The sequence below is a fragment of the Desmodus rotundus genome, chromosome 9, assembly GCF_022682495.2.
Source record: "Desmodus rotundus isolate HL8 chromosome 9, HLdesRot8A.1, whole genome shotgun sequence".
Lineage (NCBI taxonomy): Eukaryota > Metazoa > Chordata > Mammalia > Chiroptera > Phyllostomidae > Desmodus > Desmodus rotundus.
In genome coordinates, this window is record NC_071395.1 from 78,629,643 (window position 1) to 78,657,485 (window position 27,843).

At 57.0% G+C, this 27,843-nt stretch overlaps 2 protein-coding genes across 7 annotated transcripts; one reads left to right on the forward strand and one right to left on the reverse strand.

Annotated features, from left to right (window-relative positions):
- The first annotated feature begins 802 nt into the window (after positions 1 to 802).
- CORO6 (coronin 6) lies at positions 803 to 8,657 on the forward strand. Of its 4 annotated transcripts, XM_045199197.3 has the most exons (12): positions 803 to 1,124; positions 2,284 to 2,537; positions 3,950 to 4,072; positions 4,502 to 4,631; positions 4,726 to 4,907; positions 5,508 to 5,627; positions 6,045 to 6,164; positions 6,604 to 6,708; positions 6,798 to 6,943; positions 7,303 to 7,360; positions 7,463 to 7,693; positions 7,780 to 8,657. In XM_045199197.3, exons 2-12 carry the CDS (start codon positions 2,340 to 2,342, stop codon positions 7,903 to 7,905), a joined length of 1,539 nt encoding a protein of 512 aa, XP_045055132.1. In that variant the 5' UTR covers positions 803 to 1,124; positions 2,284 to 2,339; the 3' UTR covers positions 7,906 to 8,657. The 4 variants fall into 4 exon arrangements, with proteins under 4 accessions (XP_045055132.1, XP_024420582.1, XP_024420583.1 ...); XM_024564814.3 differs by lacking the exon at positions 5,508 to 5,627 and having other exon boundaries at positions 805 to 1,124; XM_024564815.4 differs by lacking the exon at positions 5,508 to 5,627 and having other exon boundaries at positions 805 to 1,124; positions 7,783 to 8,657.
- Positions 8,658 to 8,890: 233 nt separating this feature from the next.
- Positions 8,891 to 27,714, reverse strand: ANKRD13B (ankyrin repeat domain 13B). 3 transcript variants are annotated; one of them, XM_053930655.1, is made up of 15 exons: positions 27,469 to 27,714; positions 15,421 to 15,556; positions 15,203 to 15,327; positions 15,070 to 15,115; positions 14,409 to 14,552; positions 14,131 to 14,320; positions 13,987 to 14,053; positions 12,887 to 12,968; positions 12,091 to 12,155; positions 11,732 to 11,862; positions 11,451 to 11,608; positions 11,170 to 11,322; positions 10,903 to 11,066; positions 10,749 to 10,825; positions 8,891 to 10,258 (listed from the first exon to the last, which is right to left on the reverse strand). In XM_053930655.1, the coding sequence occupies exons 1-15, from the start codon at positions 27,583 to 27,585 to the stop codon at positions 10,039 to 10,041; spliced, it is 1,875 nt and encodes a 624-aa protein (XP_053786630.1). In that variant the 5' UTR covers positions 27,586 to 27,714; the 3' UTR covers positions 8,891 to 10,038. The 3 variants fall into 3 exon arrangements, with proteins under 3 accessions (XP_053786630.1, XP_053786629.1, XP_045055129.2); XM_053930654.1 differs by having other exon boundaries at positions 8,891 to 10,300; XM_045199194.2 differs by lacking the exon at positions 27,469 to 27,714 and adding an exon at positions 22,357 to 22,423 and having other exon boundaries at positions 8,891 to 10,300.
- Positions 27,715 to 27,843: the final 129 nt, after the last annotated feature.

Consider the following 27,843-nt stretch of genomic DNA (forward strand, 5'->3'; position numbering starts at 1 on the left):
CTTCCACCTTCCACTGGTAACACTTGGACTCTCCCCAAGAAACAAAGGAGCCTCCAAGGTTCCCACCACCTTCCCTCCCCTTTACTGAATGCTGATCTCCACCCTCTGGAAAGCTGTGTTCCATTGATTCCCAGATGTGCCCTGGAGAGTGGGACATAATAACTGGCTCCATGCTGCCTGCCCTCCAGGGCCTTACGATCCAAAGAAACAGATGCAGGCAGAGGGCGGGCACCGGGTAGACTGCAGACACAGGGAAGAATTGTTCTTCATTGGCTGTATTTTGACCAGATTTCTTTTTATCTCCTCCTTAACCTTGGTCAGTACTCAGATGCCTGGGTCCTGAGGGGTTTGGGAGGAGGAGGGGATTTTCCTGGAACAGAGGCTGGCACCAATTCAAACAAGGCCCAGAAGACTTTAGGAGTCAGGCTGGGCGTCTAAAATTTGATGGGCCAAAGGCCTGTGCCAACCGCTTCCCTTGAACTGTTGTTCCCAGGGGGTCAAGGTGCATTCACTTTTCTCCCCCGAGCATCTTCCGGGACCTCTCCCCAAGAGAGTCTGGAGATGCAGCCCCACAGCCTCGCCCCGGGACCGGGCTAAATTGGGAATGCGAATGCAGGAGGAATGCAGAGCGAAGGCACCTGATCTTGCGTGGCTGCCAGCTCTGGGAGGAGCGCGCCCCCTCCTCGTCCGCTCCTCCCTCAGCGCCCAGCTCTGGCCGTGGGAACACCGGCCTCCCTACCACACCTGGGCGGGGCCGATCGCAGGGAAGGAGCGCGCACACGCGCGATTACTTTTGACAGTTTTCCGAGGCCGGCTGGCCGCGCGGAGGCGGCAGCGCTCGACTTTCCCGCCGCGGGAGGGGGCGGGGCACCCCTGGCCCCGCCCCTGTCTGGGCGCCGCCTTCGCAGGTTGATGGCAGCAGCAGCTGGGACTGCAGGGGCGCAGGGCCTCGGAGAGCCGCAGGCAGCGGCGGGAGAGCGCAGTCGAACACCGGGGCCCCAGACGTCGCAGACCCCCGGAGAGGCAGTTCCAGCTCCCTGACGCCTCCTTCGGCCCCGGCGCGCCCCCAACCCCTTCCGCAGAGCTGTCGCAGCGCGAGCCCCCCTCTGCCCGCTCAGGACCAGGTACCCTCCCTACCCCCTGCCGCCACCGCCCATAGCGGAGCGGGCGGGGTCTCTTGAGGGGGGCACAGGTCTGTGCCCCCTCCCCCAGGCCGCCCAAATCGGTCCCCGGCGGGGCAGACTTGGTGTCTATATTTGGACGGACAGTGGCCCACGCGCCCGCAGGGTGCAGACACCTCATCTCAGAAGAATACAGTGCTGGGACAGGAGGCCGGAGGAGGGTGCGGGGAGGGCAGGCCTTAGGCCCCGGGCTGCAGAAGCGGCTTGAAGGACATGGGGATGCCCGGGACTCGGCAGGGGGCAGGAGTCAGTGGCAGGGACTTTGGAAGAGCCCCTTGTGCCCCTGAGTAATAGGGCAGGCCCCGGCTGAAGAAAAGGCACCTCACCTTCCCCTCTCCTGCAAATCTGGCCCTGGCGCCCCGGGGTGGAGCACGGCGCCCCAGGAGGGTTTAGTAGGATACAGGAGTCGGAGAAGCAGGATCCAAAGTAGGCAGTAAAAAGCCAGAAGACCATGATTAGGGCCCTTTGGAGAAGACAGCACAGAGAGGAGTGGAAAGAAGAGAGACGATCCACCTTATGCTATGCCTCAAAACGACAAGGGAGGAAATTGATGGAAACAATAGCAGAAAGGACTCGGGTTAACTGATAGGAGGAACTTCTTGGCAAAGTTTTAGAAGAAGGCAAAACCTCATCTGCCTGAATTATGCCGGAGAAGCAGGTCTTGGGGGCAGCGGCAGTTCTAGCTGGCTTTGGGCCAAGATCTGAGGGCCAAGCCCTCTGATTCTGGATAAGGTGCCTCTAGGACATAAGCCACTGCTGCGAAGAGATGCTTACCCAAAGCTTACAGTGGGAGGGCAGCCTGGCATTGAGGCTCCTCCCCAAACCACTTCAACTTCCAGGGAGGTTTCGGGCCCAGTGCCCCCTCAGTCTGGGTCTCTAAGAAGTCAGGCCCCACCCAAATCCTAGCTCCTTGCATTAAGCAGCACTTCATAGATGGTAAAAAAAAAAAACTTTCCCATGCTTTAATCACCTTGAAGAAATCTCCCTGCTTCTAGGACCAGATTCTGTATCAATTTATACCCAACTCTTGGCCAGATAACCCTTCTCACTTGCCACCCCACTCTCCCCCACACCCACACTTCCTCCCTCCCACTGTTTACAGGACTGAGGACCAGAGGCATCTCCGGGTGCTGAGATCCTCCACCGCAGCCCCCAGCCATGAGCCGACGCGTGGTTCGGCAGAGCAAGTTCCGCCACGTGTTTGGGCAGGCGGCAAAGGCTGACCAGGCCTACGAGGACATCCGCGTGTCCAAGGTCACATGGGACAGCTCCTTCTGTGCCGTCAATCCCAAATTCCTGGCCATTATTGTGGAGGCTGGAGGCGGAGGTGCCTTCATCGTCCTGCCTCTAGCCAAGGTGAGGGATGAGGGAAGGAAGCTGGTGGGAGAACACTGGCCGAGGCCCCTGGGGCCGAGGCCCCTGGGGAGTCCTGGCAGCGGCCTCTGTTCTCACCTAGTTCCATTCCTCAGCCAGGAGGCTATGTGTTTGGGTCGGCTACTCCCTGTTCCCCAAGCCCTCACAGACCCGCTGGGAGGCTCCCTCACCCTTCCCAAAGTAGCAGCATCACAGTGGCTGCACCCACTCACAGCCCAGCACCCTGTTCCCAGCAGGGACCCGGAAGGGGTGTTGGAGATAGTTTGGAAGCAGTGGAATCAGAGTCTGACCAGATTCTCTTCCTATCTCTCCTAGTGCTGCACCCTCTCATGTTTTGGGGGATCTTTCTCCCTAGCCCAGGATGACCATTTGATTAAAGCACACCACACAACGTCACACAGAGGGCAGTCAGGCTCTATCTGTCCAGAGTCCTTGGCCACCTCCCCGCTGAGGTTCTTACAGTAAGGCAGAATGAGGGCAAAGTTCAGGGAGACCTGGCACATAAGGCCAGAGCCATCCCTACCCCAGGGATGGGGCCAGGCAATGACTGCCACCTTTTCTGCGTATCCTCAAGCCCCTCGGCCATATCCACCCCAAGCATGACCTTGACCTGGATTCTATCCCCTACACCTTGTTAGGGGAGGCCCCACAGGTGGCAGGAAGAAGCCTGACAATAGCCAGTGACTCACTCCAGGACAGTACAGACACCATCCAAGGACACCATCCCCAGGGCTCAAATTTCAGCTGGAGCCACCTCCTCCCCCAGTTACAACTGCCATTCTAGTGCCACACAGCCACCCTTCTCTCCTACAGTCTGGGCCAGTGCCAGCCCCTGCAAAAGGCCCCCACAATCAGCCCATAAAGACCAATAATAGATGGGCCCCATGAGGTTGAGGGGTAACAGGCACCAGGAGTGCCTGCTGCTTGTGGTTCCAAGGTAAACTAGTGACAGGTGGAGATCTGCCGAAGGTGGCTGGGAAAGGACTGTCGGGCACTGCACTGTGTATTATCTCACCTTGACCTCTTCCCCCAGGGCCTCCCCACTGACATCCCAACTGGGGAAACAGGCTCAAGAACAGCCTCCTCCAAGTAGGTGCTTTGGAAGAGCACAGGACCAAGAGTTCAAGTCTTGGCTCTACCAGTATCTTGCAGTGGGTCCTTGGTTAAGTCATCTGACTTCTCTGAGTCTGATTCCCTGCAATTAAATGACTTCAGCTCTGTCTACCTTCAGTGAAGTACAGGAAGTGGGCTGGGTGGGATTGCAAATGCAGAGAGGGGTCTGCGAAGACCCCTCTAAATAGATGATAGAGAATTGAGATGTAAACAGGGTCCACTGCCTACTCCCAAAAATCACACAGGAGAGTGGCCCCACATCTCCTCTCTGACCCCTCCAGACAGGGCGAGTGGATAAGAACTACCCGCTGGTCACTGGGCACACTGCCCCTGTGCTGGACATTGACTGGTGCCCACACAATGACAATGTCGTCGCCAGTGCCTCAGACGACACCACCATCATGGTAGGAGCCAGTTGGAAGCTGATGGCTAGTTGGGTGGGGGAAGCAGGGAGGGCTGCCTCACCTGATCTGGGGAAGGTGGTAAGGGAGGTGCTGGGTCCCAGGGCCCTGCCCCACTCTGCTCCCAGGCTATTTTTAGCTACATGGCCACCCCCTCCCAGCATGCACTGCTTAGGACTAATTATAGCCATGGCCAATTTGGGGCCTGAAGAGCAGGGGGTAGTGCTCTGAGGTCTCCCTGCTGGGGTGAGTAGGGAGGTCTCTGGAGAGCTGGCAGTGCCCCCTCCGGGCTCCCAGCTGCTTCTGACCCAGGCAGACACCATCACATCTTGCCTTGAATTCGGCACCACTCAAGAAACCCAGTAAGACTGGAGGTTGGGGAGGGGAAGGCTCCTCATCCCACTCATCCTCTTGCCTTTTCCTCCTACCCAGGTGTGGCAGATTCCAGACTATACCCCTCTGCGCAACATCACAGAACCCATCATCACACTAGAAGGCCACTCGAAGCGTGTGGGCATCCTCTGCTGGCACCCCACTGCCCGGAATGTCCTGCTCAGTGCAGGTCTGGGGTCCTAGACAGAGGTCCCTGCCGTAGATCTGGGGATGGGGGTGGCAAAGGCAGGGCCCGGGTGATGGTGCGTGGCCACTCTGGGCAGGTGGTGACAATGTGATCATCATCTGGAACGTGGGCACTGGGGAGGTGCTCCTGAGCCTGGACGACATGCACCCGGACATCATCCACAGCGTGTGCTGGAACAGCAATGGTAGCCTGCTAGCCACCACTTGCAAGGACAAGACCCTGCGCATTGTCGATCCCCGCAAGGGCCAGGTGGTGGCGGTGAGTGCCTGGCCTGCCCACTCCCCAACCCCTACCCCAGGGACGAACTGTCAGGCCCCTGCATCTGAAATCCTCTGAGCCCCTGGACCCAGCTCTCACCTCCCCCACCCCATCCGCAGCGACCAGTGTCCCCACCCACCACCACCACCACCACCACCCCGCGTTGTCTGCAACCACAGCTCCCTGCCCTAAGTAAGCCCGGAGCCCCCCAGTTCTCTGCCCCACTCCTCTTCCCTCCCCTCCCCTCCCCATCTCAGGAGCTCAGAGGAGGGCTCCTCGTTTTGTGATTGAGAAGGGGAGAAGCTGCAAACTATCCTCCCACTAGAACCTGCATGAAACCCGAGCTCCCGGACCCTTCTCCTCTCAGCTGGTACCCAGCGCTACCTTCCAGGGGGGCCCTTTCCGCCCTAGTTGACTCTCTGGGCTGGGGAAAGGGGGCAACCCTCTCGCATTGCTGGCCCCAGCTGGGTGCACTGGGAGGGTGGCTGCACCTGCCTCTTCAGCCTCAGTCTAACGCGGGGCGCGCGGGGCACGTGCATGTATGTCTGCGCCTAGTGCGCGGGGCCGACGGGCCCTCTAACCCACTAACCCCGCGAGCAGGAGCGAGCCCGGCCTCACGAGGGCGCCCGCCCGCTGCGGGCCGTCTTCACTGCAGACGGGAAGCTACTCAGCACCGGCTTCAGCAGGATGAGTGAGCGGCAACTCGCCCTCTGGGACCCGGTAGGCCAGGCCGCGCCGGGCGCGTGCGCTCGCTACTTCGCTAGGTCAGCCCGGAGCGCCCTCCCAGGCGGTGGCCGGTGCCCAAGAGGGCTGAAGCGGAGCGGGAAGTACCCGTCTGGGAACAGCCTCGCTGAGTCCCCGGGAAACCAGCAGACATCCCCTGCTCTAGGGGTCAGCCTCCGAGGGCGCTTGAGGGCTCGCCATCTGCTGAGAGATGCACGCCTCCGGCTCTCTCAGGGCCCAGACGCTCCTCAGGCCCGGGGCCAGCCAGGGCCCCCGGAAGCTGAGTACTTAGACCCCCCTGTGTCGCCGCCCCCACCTCCCATACCTAAGTCTGCAAGCTGGTTGCTCGGCCCTTCACGATCCGCAGAGCAGGCTGCTGGGTGACACCTCTCCCTGTCTCCCCCCTGCCCCCAGGAGAGGTTTGCGGCCCACGAGGGGATGAGGCCCATGCGGGCCATCTTCACGCGCCAGGGTCATATCTTCACTACGGGCTTCACCCGCATGAGCCAGCGAGAGCTGGGCCTGTGGGACCCGGTAACGCAGCTGGAAGCTTGGGGTGTGTGCCCCGGGACTGGCATCACGGGAGAGGGGCCAGGCGCCCCCCACCCGCAGGGCATGCCCACCTGGACAGGGCTGGGGGCTGCTGCCCTCTTTGCAGCGCCTACCATCCCCACACCCACCCCTCTGCCCAGTTTTGCTGCATCGCCTGAAGGAGCCCACGCTGGCGCCCCCATCTGGTGATGCCGAGTCCCTGGGGGTGGTTTGCGGTGATCGCATGTGGCGGTGCAAGGGGCATATGTGTGGGGGACTGAGAGTGATGCGTCCAGGGGCGGGGCCTGCTGCTGGATTCACCAGAACTGTGGTGGGAACGCATGAGGTTTGGGGCGGGCAGGAATCATACTGGGGCTTCAGGGGATCCAGAAGCAGCACAGAACGCGGGATTGGACTGGTCACACCCCCTGTGCTCGGGCAGAACAACTTCGAGGAGCCAGTGGCACTGCAGGAGATGGACACTAGCAACGGGGTCCTACTGCCCTTCTACGATCCCGACTCCAGCATCATTTACCTATGCGGCAAGGTGCTCGTGGCTGGGAGGGGAGAACAGGGGGCTGGACAGACGTGGAGGGCCCCTTCCGGGGTGCGTCGCTGAACCAACTGGCTTTGCAGGGCGACAGCAGCATTCGGTACTTTGAGATTACCGACGAACCGCCTTTCGTGCACTACCTGAACACGTTCAGCAGCAAGGAGCCTCAGAGGGGCATGGGTTTCATGCCCAAACGGGGGCTGGATGTCAGCAAGTGCGAGATCGCCCGGTCAGCAGCCTCCGCCCTTCCCGCTTGCCTGCCTTTGTCCTCACTTCCCATCGGGGAAGACACGGGGTTTCCCCAATAGTGTGATCTTTGGGGAAGAGTAGGGAGGAGGGTGTCAAACAAGCTTGTTTCCAGTGCCAGTCCCAGCGCTAACTAGCTTGACATTCTCTGAACTTCAGTTTCCTCATCTGTAAAATGATAAACACCCCAGCAGAGGTGTTTTACCAGCTGGACCAACAATGTGTTTAAAGTGCAGGGGCTGGTAGGCACTCAGCAAGTGTTGGCCTCTACCCCGCTGGTCCCAGGTAGAAGTCAACGGAGTGGCAGCCTGCGGGGGTACTGAGCCCCACACTCCTTTATAGGTTCTACAAGTTGCACGAAAGAAAGTGTGAGCCCATCATCATGACTGTGCCACGCAAGGTGAGGGGCAGGAGAGGGGTTGGGCGAGGCTCCGAGGCGGAGGGAGCGGAGCAGGCCCAGCACCCTGCTCACACTCGTCCTCCCGCTCCCCAACCCCCGCAGTCAGACTTGTTCCAGGACGACCTATATCCAGATACTCCGGGCCCCGAGCCGGCCCTAGAAGCGGACGAATGGCTGTCGGGCCAGGACGCCGAACCTGTGCTCATCTCGCTGAGGGATGGTTACGTGCCCCCCAAGCACCGAGAGCTCCGGGTCACCAAGCCCAACATCTTGGACGTGCGCCCGCCCTCCGGCCCCCGCCGCAGCCAGTCAGCCAGCGACACCCCCTTGTCGGTAAGATCCCGCCCGGCTCCACCCAGTGTCCTCCTTCCCCGAGCGCCCTGTGGCCGACTCCGCCTCTTCTGTTCTCCGCGCCCCAGCAGCAGCACACTCTGGAGAGACTGCTGGAGGAGATCAAGGCCCTTCGAGAGCAGGTGCAGGCCCAGGATCAGCGCATCACAGCCCTGGAGAACATGCTGTGCGAGCTGGTGGACGGCACGGACTAGCGCTCCGGGGACAGCTCCGAGCCTGGAGGTCCAGGCTGGGCCGGGTGCATGGACTCAGCTGGTCCAGGATTTTGGTCTGGAACTTGGTCTGAAATTTTGTCCCCACGTCTCTGGGCTGGGGACAAGGTTGGGAATGGAACTCTCCCCTCCCCCCTCCCAGGAGGCCTAGAGAAATGGGACGTCTCAGAGACGTGCATCGTGGGTCTGCGTGCCTCGTCCAGGACTCAGCAGGAACTGGCCTTGCGAGGCTGGGGCGACAGGACCTCAGCAATGGTGCTGCGCGGTGAGACGGTGTCCCCCTCTGTTTCTCGCTCAGGGCAGAGGATGCACTTAGTCATTAGCTGAGGGTGCTTGGGGATATTTGGAGAACTTGGACTTGACCTCAAACGGGTAACGATTTGTTGGGTGTCCCCAGACTGGCTAGGGGAAAATTACAGTGCTACCTCTAACCAGTGCACTTGACTCCCAACAACATGAGCGGGAAACCGAACAGGCATCACCCCAGGTCTACAAATAAAACCCTTTGGCTGTAGAGCTGGCCCCAACGGCCACACCCAGCAGAGGGGTCTCTTCCCACCTGCAGGGGAGAGGGCAGCTTCCTCGTGGCACCTCTGCAGGACGTCTAACAGAACTGGCCTGAGGAAGCAGGTTAACCATGCCCCCCACCCTCACATCCCCCCAGTCCTCTGCTGTGGCCTTGACTCTAGGAGGAAAACAAGACACACTGAATGAAATCGTTTACTACGTGCTCAGCCTGTGCCTCCTGCATGGATGAGGGGTGAGCAGGGCAAGACCCACCGTCTCTACGAACGCTACCCTTAGGCTCCTGGGGACAAATGCAGCACTGCCCCGGGCTCAGGACCCACCAGGCATCCTCTTACCTCAGGGCCCCCCCCCCCCGAAGGTCGGAAGGAACCCCCAGAACACAGGTGGGCATTCTTCCCCAGTAAAGGTAGGTAGGAAAAGCCTCAGGTTTGAAGCCTCTTTAATTTGTGCCTCAGAATCAGTCTGGTGCCCCTGGCATCGGGGAAGGGGATAAGAGGAACAGTTTCTCTTTGTTCTTTTCTTCCACTCCTTTTGTGTCCCTTCTGAACCTCACTGGCTGAGCCAAGAAGGCCAGCCAGGGAGAACTCGGAGAAGAGTGTGCTGCGGGCCCCTGCCCCTGGCAGGGTCTGTGCTTCTCTGGGTGGGTGGGACGGGGCAGGGGAGAGCCGGGGGTTAGCACCATTGGATGAAGGGTTTTAGAATCAGACCCTGGGTGGGGGCAAGTGGGACGCACAACCACAGAGGGCTAGCAGCAGCCGGTGGGAAGGGATGGGTGGTGGTGCCAGGGCACTGGGCAACCCCTCTCTGTGCAGTCTAGTGTAGGGTCCAGTGCTTGCCCCAGCCCGACATCGTCCCCCCCCACTACCCCCCGCCGCCCCAGCACTTGCCAAGACAACATGTGGGAGTCAGGCCTTGCCCAGGACTGGGGGGCCAACTTGGGCACCCTCCCTGATCACAAAAACATGTCTTGGGGAAGGGGTCTCCAACATCTGGCCGCCCAATTGAAGCTGCGACCACCCTGAGACCTGGGAGGGGTGTAAGGGCTGGGGGAGCCGGGCACCCCGCTAAGTGCACTTGACGCTGAAATGCCGGGGTGGGGGAGGGGCTGGGCCCTTGACGCGCCGGTTTGTGTCTGGAACAAAGCAGCAACACAGCACGCGGGGAGCTCAGCCGCCCTCCAGGGGTGAAGAGCGGAAATGCAAAGGCTTCCCGGGCAGTGTCCTGGAGTGGGGTCAGTGAGCAGAAAGTAGGGCGAGCCAGAAGGAGCAAGGATGCGGGCACTGCTCCTCTAAGGACTGGTCTCCCACTCAGGACCGACTGGCTTTGCCCTGGGACAGGCCTGGGACCCCGGGGGGGAGGGCTGGGCGTCAGGACACAGCAAAGCAGGGGGACCTGGCCGTGCCAGCTGCCTCCAGGGCCCTGGCCCAGAAAAGTACCCCTCGGCCATGCCGAACCCCTCCTTGTCTGGTGCATGGTGCGCCCCTAGCCCCTGAGGCGGTGGCTCTGGTCTCCAGCCACAGTGCGCGTGGGTCGGGGCGTGTCTCGCTCCGGGGCGGGGCCCGCATGGCTGAAGGCCTGGCGGTGGCACTACTGCTCAGTCAGTGAGAGCCTCAGGATTCGCTCCAGTTCCTCCTCCTCCTGGCGCGCACGCCGCCGCCGCTCCTCCTGCTCCTGCGCAGACAGCTCCATGGCCAGCCGCAGCTGCTCGTCATAGCTCCGGAACACGCGGCTACTAGGGCTAGGGCTGGGCCGAGGGCTGGGAACAGCCGTGGGGGTCGCGGGCTGGCGCTGTGGCGTGGGTGGGGCACTTTGGGGGGCAAGGAAGACACATCTAGGGCTCCGGGCGCCACTGCCAGGGAGCAGGCCGAGAGCCAGTGTGAAGGTCCCAGGGCAGACCAGGCCTGCCACCCTCCAGTCCTGTGTCACCTCCCCGGTTCCCACCCGGCTGTGGCAGATCCCAGCCCCTGCAAAGCTCATCCTCCCAGTGGACAGCAGCCAGTGCATGTGGGCATCTTCTAGAACCCTGGCCCTGACATCCTGCCTGGTGAGGGTCTGGAGGCCATGAGGCCGGGCCCCTGTGAGGGAGGCTCTTTTGGAGTACTGCTCACCCAGCCAGAGCAGAAACGTGTATGGTAGAAACCGTCCTGATCCCAGGAGGGGCCCTGGTGATGGCACCACGGGTTCTCTGGGCCAGCAGGGGCCGCTCAGTGGGCGGTGCCCTCACCCACTGTGACAGAGTACTGGGGTCCTCTGTGCTTGGGGTGGGTAGGCATCTCCAAAACCTGGAGAACACTGACCTGTCCTGTCGGTGACCCTCGTAGGACATGGGGTGAGTGCCCGGCTTGCTGTTGGTTAGCGCCTCCCATATGGTGACCTAGAGGGAGAGGGCGCGGGCCTGTTGGCTGTGGCAGCACCACAGTCAGCAGCCTGTCGCAGCCACAGGGCACCCACCTGGTCATACTCACTGCCCGCCTCAAGCAGGCTCTGCTGGATGGCAAACTGCAGAAGGTCGTCATCGTCATCGCGGGTCACCGTCTCCCGCTGGCCGCCCAGCACGCTGTACCCTCTCGGGGCCTCGAACAAGGTTGGGGAGATCTCACATCCACGGCAGGAGGCTGAGGGCAGACTGAGGTCGGAGTGGCCCCCCAGGAAGGGGCAGGGAGGGCTCCAGTGAGGGGCTGGTGAGAAGGGTGACTTCAGAGGGGGCCCGGGGCTCACTTGTGGAGCTGGAGCTGCTGACACTGGAGGAGTCGCTGCCAGGGGAAGGGGTCTCACTGCTGGGGCTGCCTCGCACCGAAGGCACCGGCTCGTCACAGCCGTTGAGGTTCCCGAAGGTGATGCGGGCATTGAGGATGTGGAAGATGGGGATTTCTGAGGATGAGGAAACTGTCAGGCGCCACCACCCACCCCTCACACCTGAGCCCCGCCCCACTCTTTAGCTCATCTAAGCCCCACCCTTACGACAACAGCCACGGGGAAATGGGACTGGGGGGTCTCACCAATCTTGACAGGGAAGCCAGGAGGCAGGCGCAGGGTAATGAAATCCCGGAGCTTGGCGAAAAGCGCATTGCTGACAGCCATGAGGTCAATGATGGGGGCTACCTGCTCACACAGGGACAGGGGATGCTCCTCACACAGCCACAGCTTGGCCTTGAACCTGCCCCCCCCAGGATCCCAAGGCGTGAGGGACATTGTAGAAGCGATGGCCTCCCAGAACCTTCTGGAACCCCTGCCCCATCCTGCCCTGCCCACCCCTCCCCAGCACGGATGGGGACCTCACTTCTGTGTCTTGGTGGTCAGTTCCATGGGGCGGCCCATGTCACGGTTGCCAAGCTCGAAGTTGGGGTTGAAGTACTCTTCTGCGGTGATGGCAGTGGGGTTGGCCTGGCTCAGAGTCTGGGTGATCAGGGTCTGTACCACATGGGGAGGGGCCCATGAGCCCTTCTCAGTCCCTGATGCCTGGCCAGCCATTTGGTATCACAGGCCCCAGAACTGCCCCCCTGCCACTGTGGAGCCGACACGGTCTTGGGCACTGTGGAGAAGAGGCCCGCAGGCCACGCTAAGCAGGACACCTCCCATGCCTTCTCCTGAGCCACATCCACGCCCTTCCACCAAGGGGCACCCCTGGCGCACACTCACCCCATTTTGGGGACCCCCATGCTGCTCAGCAATTCCCAGGAAGGACTGCAGGGGTGTCTTGCAGCCTGTAAGACACGCGCCATCTCAGAGGACGTCGCAGCCCTCAGAAGTGACGGCGCCCAAGGCCTGGGGGGGACGCCGGTTCCCGGGGGCGGGGGCTGTTTTCCACACCGCACATGCAGGCACCATCATCTGAGAGTGACTGAGGACACCAGAGGCAGGGCTAGGGCCACTGGAAGTACAGCTGGAAGAAAACGTAGGCCTGGGGCTCAGGAGAAACTTCCAGGTAGATGACAGTGGCCAGAAAAGATCTGCTCTTGGTGAGCAGTTTTGGGGTACGCATGTGTATGCGTGTGTTTTCTTTCAGGTACCTCCATATTCAGTCGTTCTCCTGTGAGGCGGGAACTAAGTCTCCCCACTTCAGACAGAGTAAATGATGCCCAGAAAGTCAGGGGTGGTATCCACGGGCATGGGGAATCAGTACGGGCCCCGGCTTTCTGCCTACAGTACTCTCACCAGAACGGCCATCGAAAAGCATACGTGGCATTTCTCTTGCTTCCCAAATCCAACCCAGACATTAGCAATCAAGTCCTTCCCATGGAGCCCAAATGCTGCTGTAGCCACCCTGGCCACACGCTGGGCAGCTACTACCAGCCATTAGGGCCGGGCACTTGGAAACTACTTGCCCCCACGAACTACCCTGGTTTTTGCTGGGATGTCAGAGGGAACACTGCTGGAGGCGCGCAAGTGGCAACTGGTTCCTCACGCCTCTCCCCATGTGCCTCTGCCTCATTACCTTTGACCTTGCCCTTGTGCTGTTCCGAAAGATGCTCTGTCCGTGTCCGGGTGATGAGTTCCACATTGGATGCCCCATATACCTGGGGAAAGATGAAGAACGGGCTCAAAGCCAGCTCTGGTACCCCTGCCCTGGCCCCCAAGGGCTTTCTGAATAGTTCCTGCAAGGAAGGGTCCGGGGCAGGGGAGGAGAAGCTGTTTGCTCAAATCCCCAGGCCTCTGGGCAAGTAAACATATGAAGTCATTCATTCTTATTCACTCAACAAACATTCCGTGCGCAGCCTCTCCATGCCAGGCACTGGGGCAGGTGTCCGGGCCACAGTGGTGAACAAGCCTGCCAGACAGGACCCTTAACCTCCTGAGGCTCACACTCTAGTTGAAGAGACATGGAGGTGGACAGTTCTAACAGCGGGCTAGGTACGCGCTCTGCTGCGGGGAGCGCGGGGCTGCGGGAAAAGAAAACACACTCTGACCCAGCCTACAGATCCGGGGAAGGCTTTCAGGAGGAGGCAGTCCAAGCCCTGCAGCACCTGGTAGTCCCTCCATTCAGTGGGGGCACCTGGTGGGTGTGCGGGGGGGGCCCCAGAGTAGCCAACCCAGTCTTCTTAAGGGTGCGCAGCTGGCTTTGGGGCTAGGCAGCCAGGGTCTGAACCTCAGCGGTCACTTAGTGTTGTGCGACCTCATATAGGTCATTTAACCACCCCAAGCCTCCGTTTTCTCCTCATAAAATGGGGCAACATCCTACTTCACAGAGCTGGTGTGTGTACTCAGTGGGATACCACGGAAAGGGTTCAATAAACACCTGTAAAATGGGAATAATAACAGTACTGACCGGAAAGAGCACGTGTCATGAGCACGTGTGTGTCTGGTGGTGTATACACGTATACACATGTGTGCGAGTGTATACATGCATACGCATAAAATGTCAGACCAGCGACTTGAACATGAATATAGGAACTACTCAACAAACCCAGTGCCCTTCCCTCAGCGCTGCACGGCCCCTGCGCCTCCAAGGCTGAGAGAGTGGTCACCAGGAGACCCCGGCCCAGCTCCTGCAGCAGGGGTGTGGCAGGGTCTGGCACCAGGGAGCTGTGGGCTCACCTTGGCTTCGTACCCATTCACCATCTCGGTCTTCTCGCTGCGCCAGCCCAGGATGCCCGTCTTGTTCCTGAGGAAGCAGAGTGGCCCGGGTGAGGGGGCAGCCCACCAGGTTTGCTCCAGGCCACCAAGGCCATGCCCACTCACCTCTCAAAGGAGATGTTCTTGGTATCGAGCTGTGTGGTGACAACAGGTGCAGTGAGCCGGCTCAGCACCTGCTCTTCAGTGGGCTGGGCAGCAGCCAGCAGCAGCTCACGGTCCTGCCCGGCCAGTGCCAGAGTCTCCGTGTACACTACCCGGCGGTCATGGTCAATCTCCATGACCACGGCACTCGTGTCTGCCAGCCATGGGACAGCACCGAGGTCAGGGGTGACACGGAGCTGTCTCCCGCCTCCCCACCCTGCCCCACCTCCCACCTGCTTGACCTTGGCCCCTGAAGACAAAGCTGCGGTTCCCTCGCTGCCACGTCATATGGTCAAAGCCGAGGAGTGTGGTGTCCACCCGCAAGTTCTGCCCACTCTTCCACACTTTGTAGGTGTCACTAGGGCAGATCTTGGACACCAGGGGCACTAGGTAGAAGGGAAGGTCAGCAGCGGCTTGGGGTTTGCCTGACCCACCCAACCTGGGCCGCCCTAGGGCATGGGGGTCGGGGTGTGGCCAGGAAAGGGTAAGGGAACTGGTAGGAGATAAGGTGTTCCCCCAACTGCCCCCATCTGTTAATTCATTCATTCAGCCTTTCACGCAATCTTCCAACAAATATTTATTAAACACCTACGGTGTGCCAGGCACTATTCCTGTCACTGGGGATACAACACTGAACAAGACAGAACCCTCCCCTCTTGGAGCTCACCTTCAAGCAAGGAGTGACAGATCACAAACAAACCGAGCACGTCATTACAAAGTGAAGCAATAGTAACGGGACTGAGCCAGGGTCTGAGGCAGTGTGTAAAGGCCTAGCTGGTGGCTTTGAGCTGAGAACTGAACGACGAGGAGCCACAGTAAGAGCAACGGGAAGAGTGCGCTAGGCAGGGGAGCAACAAGCGCAAAAGCCCTGAGGTCCAGAGAGGCCCACGTCAGCCTTCTTACCCCAGCTAGTGAATTCCCATTTCATCTCCACGTAGAAGTCCTGGGCCTGGAGGATGACAAGGAGAGTGGCTAAGTCTGTGCTACAGACAGGGTTCAAGGGCTACGGTGGGGAGGCTGAGAGGCTGGCCCTCACCTTGCGCAGCTTCTCCAGGAGCACGGGGATGCCTGCCAGCCGCTTCACCACCCGCTGGTAGTCCCGGTACCGCAGCACCAGCTGTACCAGCTCCAGGTCCCGGGTACTCACAGCCTCCTGAAGCACTGGGGGGAGGCAGAGGCAAAGTCACAGGGCAGGTGAGGAGAAGATGCTGGGGACACCCTGTCTGTGGGGCTGGGCTGAGCAGGGGTGCCCACCTGTCCAGCCGCTGCGATTCTCCCTGCCCACATCTGCACCATGCGCCAGGAGCACACGGGCACACTCGAGGTACCCCAGTGTGGTGGCCAGGTGCAGGGGAGTCCGCCCACGGGGATCCAGCTGCTCGATGTCCACCTGGAGAAGGAGGTGAAGACACAGCCCTGGTCACTGCTCTGAGCCCACTGGCCTCTGAGCAGGCAGCAGCCACCGTGCTGCCTGGCCTTGCCCATCTCACAGGGAAACAGAAAGGACAGACAATTAGCTGGGGTCAAGTGAGTGGAGAGGGGCTTGTGGGACAGGGCAGGACATAACTGAGAAAGGAAGGGCCTGTTCACCTAGGTCCCCTAACTGGGGCTCCTCCAAGGCAGCCCAGCAGGCTGCCTACAAAGAGTAAGCCTGGGGCTGGCAGGCAGTCTAGAGAGGCCACTGACCAAGAAGGGCAGCTGGGAAAGGACCTGTCCTACGGGTGCAGGACCCCCATTAGCGGGAGCCACCAGCTTAGATCATTGACATTATCCCTGAATGAGATCTAGCAAACGGTTGTGGTAAGGCATTATAGGAATGAAAGAATATGTTCACAGTCCCACTCCAAACCTATGTCCTGTGGGACACTATGTACTAACATTTTAAGCCCTGGCTGGTGCGGCTCAGTGGATTGAGCGCCAGCCTGGGAATCAAAGGGTCACAGGTTCGATTCCCAGGCAGGGCACATGTCTGTGTTGTGGGCCAGGTCAGGTCCCCAGCTGGAAGTGCATAAGAGGCAGCCACACACTGATGTTCCTCTCCCTCTCTTTCCCCCTCCCTTCCCCTCTAAAATAAATAAATAAATAAAAATCTTTTAAAAAACATTTTAAATATTCCTGTTATTATTTTGTGAATAGCACAATTATATTGCATGAGGTTTTTGTTGGGTGATAAAAGCATATTTTGTTAAACATAAATATTTATATTTCAGGAGTCTAGGACTTCTAGTTAAATACAGTGAACTGACCACATGCATGTAACTCCTCTCCTTCCCAAAACCTTCTTAAAATGCCATTAAAAGACTTCTACTACAGCCACAATGAGGTAGCTGAACTCACCCTCCCACTCCACACAGAGGAAATTATTTCTTCAAAATACATAAAATAACTGTTTTTCAGACATTGGACAACAAGGGCTGTGATCCTTGAAGTAAGAGAAATAAACCAGGTGGGCCCTGAGATCTCCTGGGTTCCTACCCAGAGGAATACTCCAGGCTGCAATTCGGGGAAGGGGATCCCCAGCAGAGCACGGCGATCTCACTCAGGGGCAAGGGAGACAGGGACAGGCCTTCAGGGAAGCCGCTGGAGCTGGCCGTTGTGGGACAGAGTTCCAGGAAGGAGCAAGCTCTGCCACAAAAGAGCTCCAGAGATCTGCATGGGGTCCCTTTGAGTCTTTGCTAAATACTGCACACGGGGACAGTGAAACTTAACAGGACCAGGCAGAAAAGGGGCAATAAGTTGGTAAATTCTCAGAGCTCACCCAGGGCAGGGAGACATCCAGCACCCACCTGCTAGAGAGTCCTTATTGTTTACCCAGGGAGGGGCACCCGAGAAGGCTTACTTACGCCTTACTCAGTAGTAGGGGTAAAGCATCCCTGCAGAAAGGCTCAGCCAATCAAATAAAAATTAAAAGTAGGCTTAAAAGGATCAGACTGATTTGCCAATAACTTAACTTAGTCTGCCAGAAGAAAGTCTAACAGGAAGACCACAAAATCCAGATGCTTAACATCACAGTATTGAAAATGTCTTGCGCCCAGTTAAAATTTGCTAGACATGCAAGGAAGTAGGAAAATATGACCCATAATTAAGAGAAAATCGTTTAATAGAAACATATACAGAAATAATAAAGATGATAAGCCCTGGCTGATGTGGCTCAGGAGACTGAGTGCTGGCCTGCGAACCAAAAGGTCGCTGGTTTGATTCCTTGTGAGGGCACAGGCCTGGGTCGCGGGCCAGGTCCCCAGCTGGGGGATGTGAGAGGCAACCGGTTGATGTACCTCTCGCACATCAATGTTTCTCTCCCTCTCTGTCTCTCTCACTTCCCCTCCCTCTAAGAATAAATAAGTAAATAAATAAATAGTTTAAAAATAAAGATGATGTATTACTCATTATACTCAAGAATTTAAAGGAAAACAGGAACACAACACACCTGAAGAAAGAAATGGGAGACAACAAGTACAATATCTGAAATGAAAAAATTCACTGGGTAAAATTAACAGTAGATTAGATACCACAACATAAAAAATCAGTGAACTTGAAGACACAGCAACAGAACTATACAAACTACAGCCCAGAGGGGAAAAAAAAGTACTGAAAGACATCCCAAGAGCCTCAGCAATGTGCGCGGCCCTGTCAGGCATCCTAACATGTGTAACTGCAGTCCCAAAGGACAGGATAAGGAAATGGGGTAAATAAGGCAAATTTAAAGAAATAATCACCAAAATTTTTCCAATTTTGATTTTTAAAAAACTACTATAGTGGGTTGAAGTGTGGTGCGCTCCTTAAAATATATGTCTACACCCTAACCCCCACAACCTATGACTGTGAGCTTATTCAGAAAAAAGGTCTTTGCAGAATAATTAAGTTAAAGATCTCGAGATGAAATCAGCCTGGATTATCCATGTGGCCCCTGAGTGCAATGCTGTGCCCCTGTAAGACACACAGAGCGAAGATACACAGAGGAGAAGTTCCACGTGAAGATGGAGGCAGAGACTGGAGTGATGTGGCCGCAAGCCAAGGGATGCTTAGAGCTACGAGATGCTGGAAAAGGGAGAATCCCCCCAGAGAGCTTTTGGAGGGAGAAGGATCCTGGCTGATACCTTCAGTTTGAATTTCCAACCTCTGAAATTATGAGAGAATAAATTTTTGTTTTAACCCAACGAGCCCGTGATAATTTGTTGAGGAAACCAACACAATGATAAACCCACAGAATCAAGAAATTGAATGAATCGCAAAAACAAACATCAAGAAAACTACACCCCCCCCCAAAAAAAAGAAAGGAAGGAAGGAAGAAAACTATACCAAAGCCCATCAAAATCAAATGCTGAAAACTAGTGATAAAAAGGAAATCTTAAGAGCACTTTGAAAAACGAGGCACACTATACAGGGAAGAACAAACATAGGAAACATTACATACTTCTCATCAGAAACCATGCAATCACAAAATCTTTAAAGTCCTAGGGAAAAAATGTCAAGCTAGAATTCGATACCTTGTAAAAAAAAAAAAAAAATCCTTCAAAAATAAAGGGGAGGGACTTCTGGCCAAGATGGAGGCGTAGGTAGGCACATTGTGCCTCCTCGCACAACCAAAAGGACAACAATTTAAAAACAAAAAACAACCAGAACTGCCAGAAAATTGAACTGTATGGAAGTCCAACAACCAAGGAGATAAAGAAGACACATTCATCCAGACCGGTAGTTGGGGCGGAGATGGGCAGCCAGGGCAGAGAGGACTCGCGGCAAGGTGGCGGCTGGCGGACCCAGCAAGGCAACGGATTGTAGAGCGGGTAGGCAAAGCTGCAGCTGGTAAATCCCAAGAGGCAGCGGCTGGCAGACCCTGCGGTCCCACATTCACATGCAGATAAACTGGGAGGAGCAAAGGGGGAGCGAAATGGACCTCGCAACCCTAGGGCTCCAGCTTGGGGAAATAAAGCCTCAAACCACTGATTGAAAATACCCATGGGGATTGAGGCGGCAGCAGGAGAAACTCCCAGCCTCACAGGAGAGTTTGTTGGAGAGACCCACAGGGGCCTAGAGTGTGCACAAGCCCACCCACTCGGGAAGCAGCACCAGAGGGGCCCATTTTGCTTGTGGGGAGCGTGGGAAGTGACTGAAAGCCGGCAGAGAGTGGAGCAAGCGCGATTGTTCCCTCTCGGCCCCTCCCCCACACACGTCACAGCACAGCCACAGGCAGCCAGCCACATGGGTTGCCCCACCCCAGTGAACACCTAAAGCTCTGCCCCTTTACGTAACAGGCACTCGAAGACAAGAAAAAAAAATGGCCGAAATGAAAGAACAGATCAAAGCTCCAGAAAAAAATACAACTAAGCAACAAAGAGATAGCCGACCTATCAGATGCACAGTTCAAAACACTGGTAATCAGGAAGCTCACAGAATTGGTTGAGTATGATTGCAGAAGAGAGGAAGAAGTTAAGGCTATGCAAAGTGAAATCAAGGAAACATACAGGGAATCAACAGTGATAGGAAGGAAACTAAGACTCAAATAAACAATTTGGAACAGAAGGAAGAAATAAACATTCAACCAGAACAGAATGAAGAAACAAGAATTCGAAAAAAATGAGGAGATGCTTAGGAACCTCCAGGACATCTTGAAACATTTCAACATCTGAATCATAGAGGTGCCAGAAAGAGAAGAGGAAGAGCAAGACATTGGAAACTTATTTTTTAAAAATAATGAAGGAAAACTTCCCAAATCTGGTGAAGGAAATAGACTTCCAGGAAGTCCAGGAAGCTCAGAGAATCCCAGAGAAATTGGACCCAAGGAGGAACACACCAAGGCACATCATAATTACATTACCTAAGATTAAAGAGAAGGAGAAAATCTTAGAAGCAGCAAGAGAAAAGGACACAGTTACCTACAAAGGAGTTCCCATTAGACTGTCAGCTGATTTATCAAAAGAAACCTTACAGGCAAGAAGGGGCTGGAAAGAAGTATTCCAAGTCATGAAAGACAAGGACCTATATCCAAGATTGCTCTATCCAGCAAAGCTTTCATGTAGAATGGAAGGACAGATAAAGTGCTTCTCAGATAAGGTCAAGTTAAAGGAGTTCATCATCACCAAGCCCTTATTATATGAAATGTTAAACGGACTTATCTAAGAAAAAGAAGATAAAAACTATGAAGAGTAAAATGACAGCAAACTCACAGTTAATAACAACCACACCTAAAACAAAAACAAAAGCAAACTAACCAAACAACTAGAACAGGAACCACAGAAATGGAGATCACATGGAGGGTTATCAATAGGGGAGTGGGAGGCGGAAAAGGTACAGAGAATAAGTAGCATAAATGGTAGGAAGAACATAGAGAGGGGGAGGGTAAGAATAGTGTAGGAAATGTAGAAGCCAAAGAGCTTACATGTATGACCCATGGACATGAACTAAAGGGGGGGAATGTGGGTGGGAGGGGGTGTGCAGGGAGGAGGGAAGTGAAGGGGGGAAATGGGGCAACTGTAATAGCATAATCAATAAAATATATTTTTAAAAATAAAAAAATAAAGGGGAAATAGTTTTGTAGACAAACAAAAGCTAAAAGAATTTGTCACCAGAAGACATTCAAGAAATGCTACAGAAAATTATTCAGTGGAAGGGAAATGATACCAGATGGAAACTTAGACCCACACAAAGAAGGGAGAAGCGCGCTCCAAATGGTAAATTGGTCACTGAGTATAAGACAGTCAATAAAATATTTAAAATCCACAAGAATAAAGAGAAGAGATGTCAGCACATGAGAAATTTTAACACAGCTTCCAAACATGGAAAGTGGCTTGGGCATCACTGACTTTAGGGAACAGAGGGTACCACACCAAGTGTTCATGGAGGGGACCCCAGAGAGTGGCAAGCCGGATCGCCCCCCTGGCACTCTCCCATGGTACAGAACATTCGGGCAGTGGAAAGAGCAGAGGTGGGAGTGAGGCTCAGAGGTGAATTCCTGGGACGCTGGTTAAAATTCAAACCCCCCGGCCCCCTCTCCAATCTTGTAACGATGAGAGATGCTCCCCTTCCCCTCCACAGGATGCCAGGGGGTTATTCTCTGCAGACACTGAGCCTGAGATGCACTGGACTCAGAAACATTGGCCTGAGGATGAGGTCATGGGGCTGCAAACTGGGAGCAGTAGAAGCACAGTCCCTTTCCTGCCTCCAGTCCTGACCCAGCGGCAGCCAGATGGCCCCATCCACCCTTAGCAGGAGACCGGAGAAACTAGAGGCACCAAGGACCTCTAGGTGCAGAGAGCTGGGAATCCCACAGTAAGCAGGCCCACTTGCCACCCAGTCATCTGACAGTAGCACCCACGCGTCCGTAAGGTCCACAGCCCTGTTCTTAAACATGCCCCCATGGCCAGGGACGACTGGACGTTTGAGGAAAGCTGCCAGCATAAAAGAGACCAAAACATGCAGGATTCTAAAAGCCCAGAGGAAACTCTGCCAATGCAGGAGACAGAAGAAACTTTTTTGGAGGAAAACAATAATTTACAGAAAAATAGGAAAAGATAGCTGTAGTCATGAAACAGAATGGGGAATCCTGACCCCCTGCAACTTCTCTTCTTCCCTTTGCTTCCTCCACTTCGGCTGATCCTGGACAGGACAGCAGCACCTGCCCACAGGGCACAGCGCCTCGGTTCACTCCCTTTTCAGGTGAAAAAGTTCCGGAACTATCTTTATCGCTTCCTTTTCCCTCACCTTCCATATCTAATCCATCAGCAAAACCTAACCTTATAGGCTCTACCTTCACAACAGGGGCCGGGTCTCCTCAGGCTTCATCAGGCTTCAACCCTGGCGTAGGCGCCCCCTCTCCCACCTGGTGGTCTCTTCACTCCTCTCCTGGCCCCTTGCAGCTGCCACCATCCTGTGAACTGTCCCCCAGGTCCTTTGGCTCCACACCTGCCGGCGGCTTCCCATCCACAAGCCCTGAACGTCTCCCCGAGCTCAGGTGCTGTCCCGCCTCTCCTCCAAACCCCCCTCCCACACACCGGCCTTCCCTGCCACCACCTCCTGCAGGATGCCCTGGACAGCCACCTCAGGCAGGCTGCTGCTCAAATGTCACCTCCTTAGGAAGCCCGCCGCAACCCATCTTAAATGACAGGCGCTATTTATCTAGCGATTGCCTCTTATCCTGCGTTAGTTCTCTTTCGACATTAAATCGCTTGTTTGTTTTTTCACTGTCTCCCTCACCAGCACCGTCCGCCCCACAAGGGAAGGGCCCTTTCTCCGTTCTGTGCGACGCTGGCTGGGTTCCGCAGTCCCTGGACAGCACCTGGCACTAAGTGCTGCTTCATGAACATTTGTTAAACAAATGCATAGATGACTGTATTTAAAGGACACGGGGAGGGGAAGGCAATAAAGTGTAAGACCGACAAACCACAAAACAGCCGTGGAAGTATGTAGTTTGCTGTTATGCAGGTAAATAACAAGCAGCCTGAAGAACTCGAAGAAACTGCCCCTGGGGCACCAGACGCAGAGGTGGGGAGAAGTGAGGCCAGGACCGCTGCCCTTCATGGTGCGCCTTCTAGCGACAGCTAAATATTTTTACACCTGAGTATAAATTCCTTTATCAAAAAGAAAGCATTTTAAATAATTTAAATAATTTATATATTTTTTATAACCCTGTGTTGGCATTTCTTCATGTTTAAATATACCAGGAGCCTCAAAATTAAAAAAAAAAAAAAAGTGTGTCTGGCCCCTGCAGCCCTCCTGCTGCCCCTCCACCAGGCTCCCACAAAGGAAGGGGGGCACTAGTTAGCTTTGCCTGCCATGGTTTGGGCGGGGCCCCTCAGGGTCCTGCCCTGGGTAGGGTCCTGAGCCCTGGGTGGGAGTGGTGGAGGGCCCACACACCTGCAGCTGGCTGGGCCCGGCAGGAGGCCTTCCCACGGGGCTACTGCTGAGCCAACCCACCAGCCCTGCCCCAGCTGCCGCTGCTAACAAGGCCCTAGGGAGCTGGCAGGGCACCCTTCCTGTCCCCAGGGCTCCACATGCTGCCTGCCAACTGTCCCCTCAGGCGCCTCAGCTCCAGGCTCCAGAGAGAGGCTGGCACTGCCCGAAAGGCCGGGGTGTCCCTCCCCACCCCCACCCGTCAACAGCTCTACCCACAACCCTCCTCAGGGTCCCCGGGGCACCTCTGTTTTCTGGGGCCAAAGTGGGGCCTGAATACATCCAGCCAGGCCCCAAAGAAGCTCCCCAGCCTGCCCAAAGCAGGGCCTGCAGTGGAAGTGGCGCCTTGCCCCAGCCCCAGGTGGGAGAATTCATTAATTTCCTCAGCAAAGGCCTGCAGCTATTTAATTGCTGGAATGAAAAGGTTTCCCATGAAACCCAACACCTAGCCCTCCCCACCAAGAGAATGGAAACCCTGCAACCCAGCAGGCCTCAGCTGGAGTCAAAAGCAGGGGTCCTTTCAGCTTAAGAGCTGGGGCTCCCTGAGCGGCCGGCCTCCTGCTTCCTGCTTCCACTCAGGCACACACCTGCACACACACAGGCACATGCACAAGCACACATACCATAAGGATACACACTCATATTCCTTCTACCTCCACACTCACAGTGCATGTGCAACCAAAGTGTGCAAGCACATTTGTGCCCAGCGGCCCTCTGGTCTGGGAGTGTCTATGCATGTGTAACACGTGATGGTTGCCGGCACATTTGCACATGTACACCCCTCACACCCACATCCACTAGCAAGAGTATGTTTTCAAACTTACTTAGTATTAGCAGAACCCTTTTGTTAGGTGAAGCCTGGCAAGGACACAGCAGGTGTATAGACCAAACGCCTGCGCTGGAGAAGAAAGGAGAGGGGCCCTGGGCTCGAGGCCTTGCCTGCTCAGCCTTTGTCTCTCCTCCAGCCCCAGGGGGACAGCTAGAGTCCAGTGTGGTCACTGCTCCTCAGCTCTCTCACCCGACCGGGAGGTGTAGGGACAGGTATGCCTGAGTCATTCAAGGGGGAAGGAGGCAGGATGCTTCCTCAAGCGGAATGAAGCAGGTGGGGGTGGCACCTGCTGACTCTCACCCCACCCTGCCTCCTCCCTCCTGTCCCACGCACTCCCTCCCCTCAACCTAGACACATTGATTTTTGGTTTCCGAGGTTTGTGGCTCCCTCCCCTGAGCTTCCCAACTCACCAGCTGTGGTGATGGCCCACACACGAACTGCTTACTTTAGGGGGGACTGGAATCACAGGTGCTCTTAAACACAACAAGCACCTTGGGTGGGGTAGCCTCTGTCTGAGTATCCAGGGGCCTCAAATCCCATTTTGCTGCCTCTAGGCCAGAGGGATGAACTGGAGAAAGCAGGAAGTAAGTCCACGGTGGAGGCAGCCCAGGAAGAAGGATGTTTCCCTAGGACCACAGTCTGGCCCCCTCCGGAGCGCATGTGGCCAGGGGAAGGATCCTGCTCCCCCTGGCCCTCCCACAGGGAGCTATGCAATCTAACCTCCGCCTCTCACCCCCAGGGAACACCAGAGACTTGTGACTCCAGAACCAGGGCCACGGCCAGCTGGCTGTGCCAACTCAGGGCTTTGCCCGCCAAGAGGGAACTGGCGCACCCACTAGTCTACAATCCCAGTCCCTTCCCAACCTGGCAGAGCATATGCAAGGCAGGAAACAGGACCCAGCAAGCACGTACTGCTGGGTGCTAGCTAGAAGTGGTCATGGACCCTTCCCTTCACCAAAAAACAGCCGCTCAGCACCTCCCATCTCCCTACCACTCCCTGCTTCCAGCCCCGCACAGAGCTGAGGGTGGGGGCTAGGCAGAGCCCGTGAACCTGCTCTGAAGCCCGCCATGCCCTCCCCTCCTTAGGCAGACAGCATTGCTAAGCTTGCCCACGGGAGGGCCTCTGTGGGGCTTTCTTGGAGTGAAGAAGAGGCAGCTATGCCAGGTGAAGAGCAGGGAAACCCAGCTAGAGGAAAGCCTGGCTGCTTTCTTTGACGGTTGGTGCCAGGAGAACCAGAGGTCAGGGCCCCTCCCCAAGCTGAAATCCCAGGGTTCTATGGTAGTTTTATGAAGTTAGGTGGCTACCCCCAGGTCTATCCTCTGCAGGAAATGCCTGGATTGGGCGCCTCTGGCTCTCCCTGGGAGCCTGAGACCTGGGGACTGAGCAGTGCATATTTGGATGCACGTGTCATTCTGGGTCAGTCCTGGAGTGAAGACACAGCCGGGGCTGCTCCTGCCCGGACTGACTGGCACTCCCCTTCCTGGTGTGCGCAGAGCGAAGGAGAGCACTGGCCTGATTCCTCTGTGGCTGAACAAGGGTTAACCTCCACCAGTGCCCTATATTCCCCCTGGCTTGGATCAGGGCACTCGGTGTCCATTTCAAGGAGACACTAACTCACCCTGGTAGGTGGGGGTGGGGCAGGGGGACAGTGGGATGGGTGAATCTGGTGCTGGTTTCTGTGGCAGCCTGAGGGGAGGAAAAGAGGGTCCCACTCAGCAGCCCCAAACCACACCTACCTGCAGCAGGCTCACCTCCCCAACCTCACCCCAGTACGATGGCTGCTGGCCTGAGCCCTGCGCATCAGAGAGGCCCAGGTGGAAGAGCCTTTTCTTCTGGGGTATTTTGCCTCTGTCCATTCTCTTCAAGAAGAAGACCACCAACCCTCCATCAAAAGAGTGTGACTGAGGCACTCTGGAGACTCAGCTATTTGCCCTCCAACAATCCTTCCTTCCACCACCATCCCACCAGGAAGTCCCTCTCAGATGAGCCTTAAATCCTTCCAACTGTTGCCTCTATCAGAGACTTTCTTCTTTTGCCCTCGGGGGACGAAAGCAGAGAAGAACCAGAAGAGACTGCACCGTCCGCGTCTCAGCACCCTGCACATTACACTGTACATCCTCGTTCACTCCCTCATCGCCAGAACGGGGGTCTCCTTGAGGGCAGGGGCTGTTCATCGTTGCTCCTCAGGACCTACCACTCTGGGCTCATTTCCCTCACCAGGCCTCCCTGGCTGAAAACCACTTCCTTGACGAGGGTCAAATAGAGACACGGTCTGAGAAGCAACGCAGAACATCCTTGTGTAAGCAGAGGTAGAGTGGAAGTGGATACCAACCAGCCCAGAGGCTTGGAGGCTCAAGTCACCCCAACATTTCCTGGGACTGCTTTGCAGAGACGGTGCCGTGCGGGCCCGAGGCGCTCAGTGGTAGACTTCAGAGACACACTTTGACCCTCACCTGGTTCACTGTCTGGTGATGTTCTCCTCTTCCCTTGGGAAGCAGAAGGCTGTTCAGACTAAACTCCTGTGACTCAGGAAATGGCCCTCAAAGGGGGAAACTCCTGAGTGAACCACTCCCAGCCCATGGCTCTGGAGGTCTTAGACCCCAGCCAAGTCTGCAGGCCTCCACGGGAGGCAACCCAGGACAAGCTGGGCCCATCTCCGGCTCCTGATTTCCCACGCTGGAGAGTGAGTCACTCATGCCGTGAGGGCCTACCTGTGGCCTGGGGGCCATGGGCAGAGTTTGGAACTCCCTGTGACCTGTGCCTGCCTTGGTCCTGAAGAGTAGCCAAGAGACCCCATCCTCTTGGAGGCCCCTTATCCAGCCAAAGCTGGTTGACCCATCCGTTCTCACTGACTGGCAGGAGTCAGGGAGCCTGCTGCGTGTGCAGAACCTCAGATCTTTCCTGTGGCCAGTGGCTCCTAGCTTCTTCAGAGCCTAGAAGCCGGACCCTAGCACCAGAGGACAGGAGAGCGCCTTTCAGCACCTGGACAAGGCCCTCAGGGCTTCCCCGAGAGGGTCTCTCTTTCTCCCCCCCCGCACTCCCCAGCCGGCTCTGGGGTCTGTGGGATCCACGGGCTCTGCCCAGTCTGAGAAAGCAGAAGCACTCACAGTGAGGGCAGAGGGCACTGGGTGGGGCTGGGATGCCTGGGAATGTCACACAGCCTATTCTCTGATCCGCGACTTGTGACACCCCCCTTCTTTCCACTCAGGCCTTGCCCACCTCCGCACGCTCACCCGGGAGGTGTCGCTCGGCTGAGCGGGGCGGACTCTCACCACACAGAACACAGACGGGGCCGGCAGCCCCTCCCCAAAGCTCTCACTGCCCCGAGGAGGAGGAACACAGTACCTCCTGCCCCAGACTGAGAGGGTCTGGGACACGTGGGGGGCGCCCGTCCCAGCAGAGGGGAGGGGGCGGGGGCCGCTCCCATCACCCTCTCCGGGTCAACAAGCACAAACGCCGCGGCTCGAACAAAGAAGAGCTGCAAACTCGCTGGGGGGGGCGGGACAGCCCGTGCCGCGCCCCCTCCCCACGCCGGGCGGGCGTGCCCGGCCGTGGGGTCCCCGCGGCGCCCCGACGGCGCTCTCACCTGGCCGGCGCGGACCTCTTTCTCCAGCTCGTGGTAACGGTTGTGCCACACCAGATAGTGCAGCGGGTACTTGCCCTCCGGCCCCTTCCTAGCGGAGGAGGCGTTGGCGGGGATCATCGCCGGCTCCTCATGCCGGGGCCGCGGCGCCCGGCCCGGGAGGAGGGACGGCGCCGGGGCCGGGGCCGGAGGCCGTGGGGCAGGGAGCCGGCGCTGTGTGCTCGCGAGGCTGCGGCTCGGGCATGTGCGAGCGGCGCCGGCGGGCGGGGGCGGCGCGCCGGGCGCGAGGCGAGCGGCGCGGGCCGCGGGCGTCCTCGCGAGGCGGCGGCGGCAGCGACGGGCGACGCGGAGAGGCCCCCACCCGACCGGAGAAGAAGC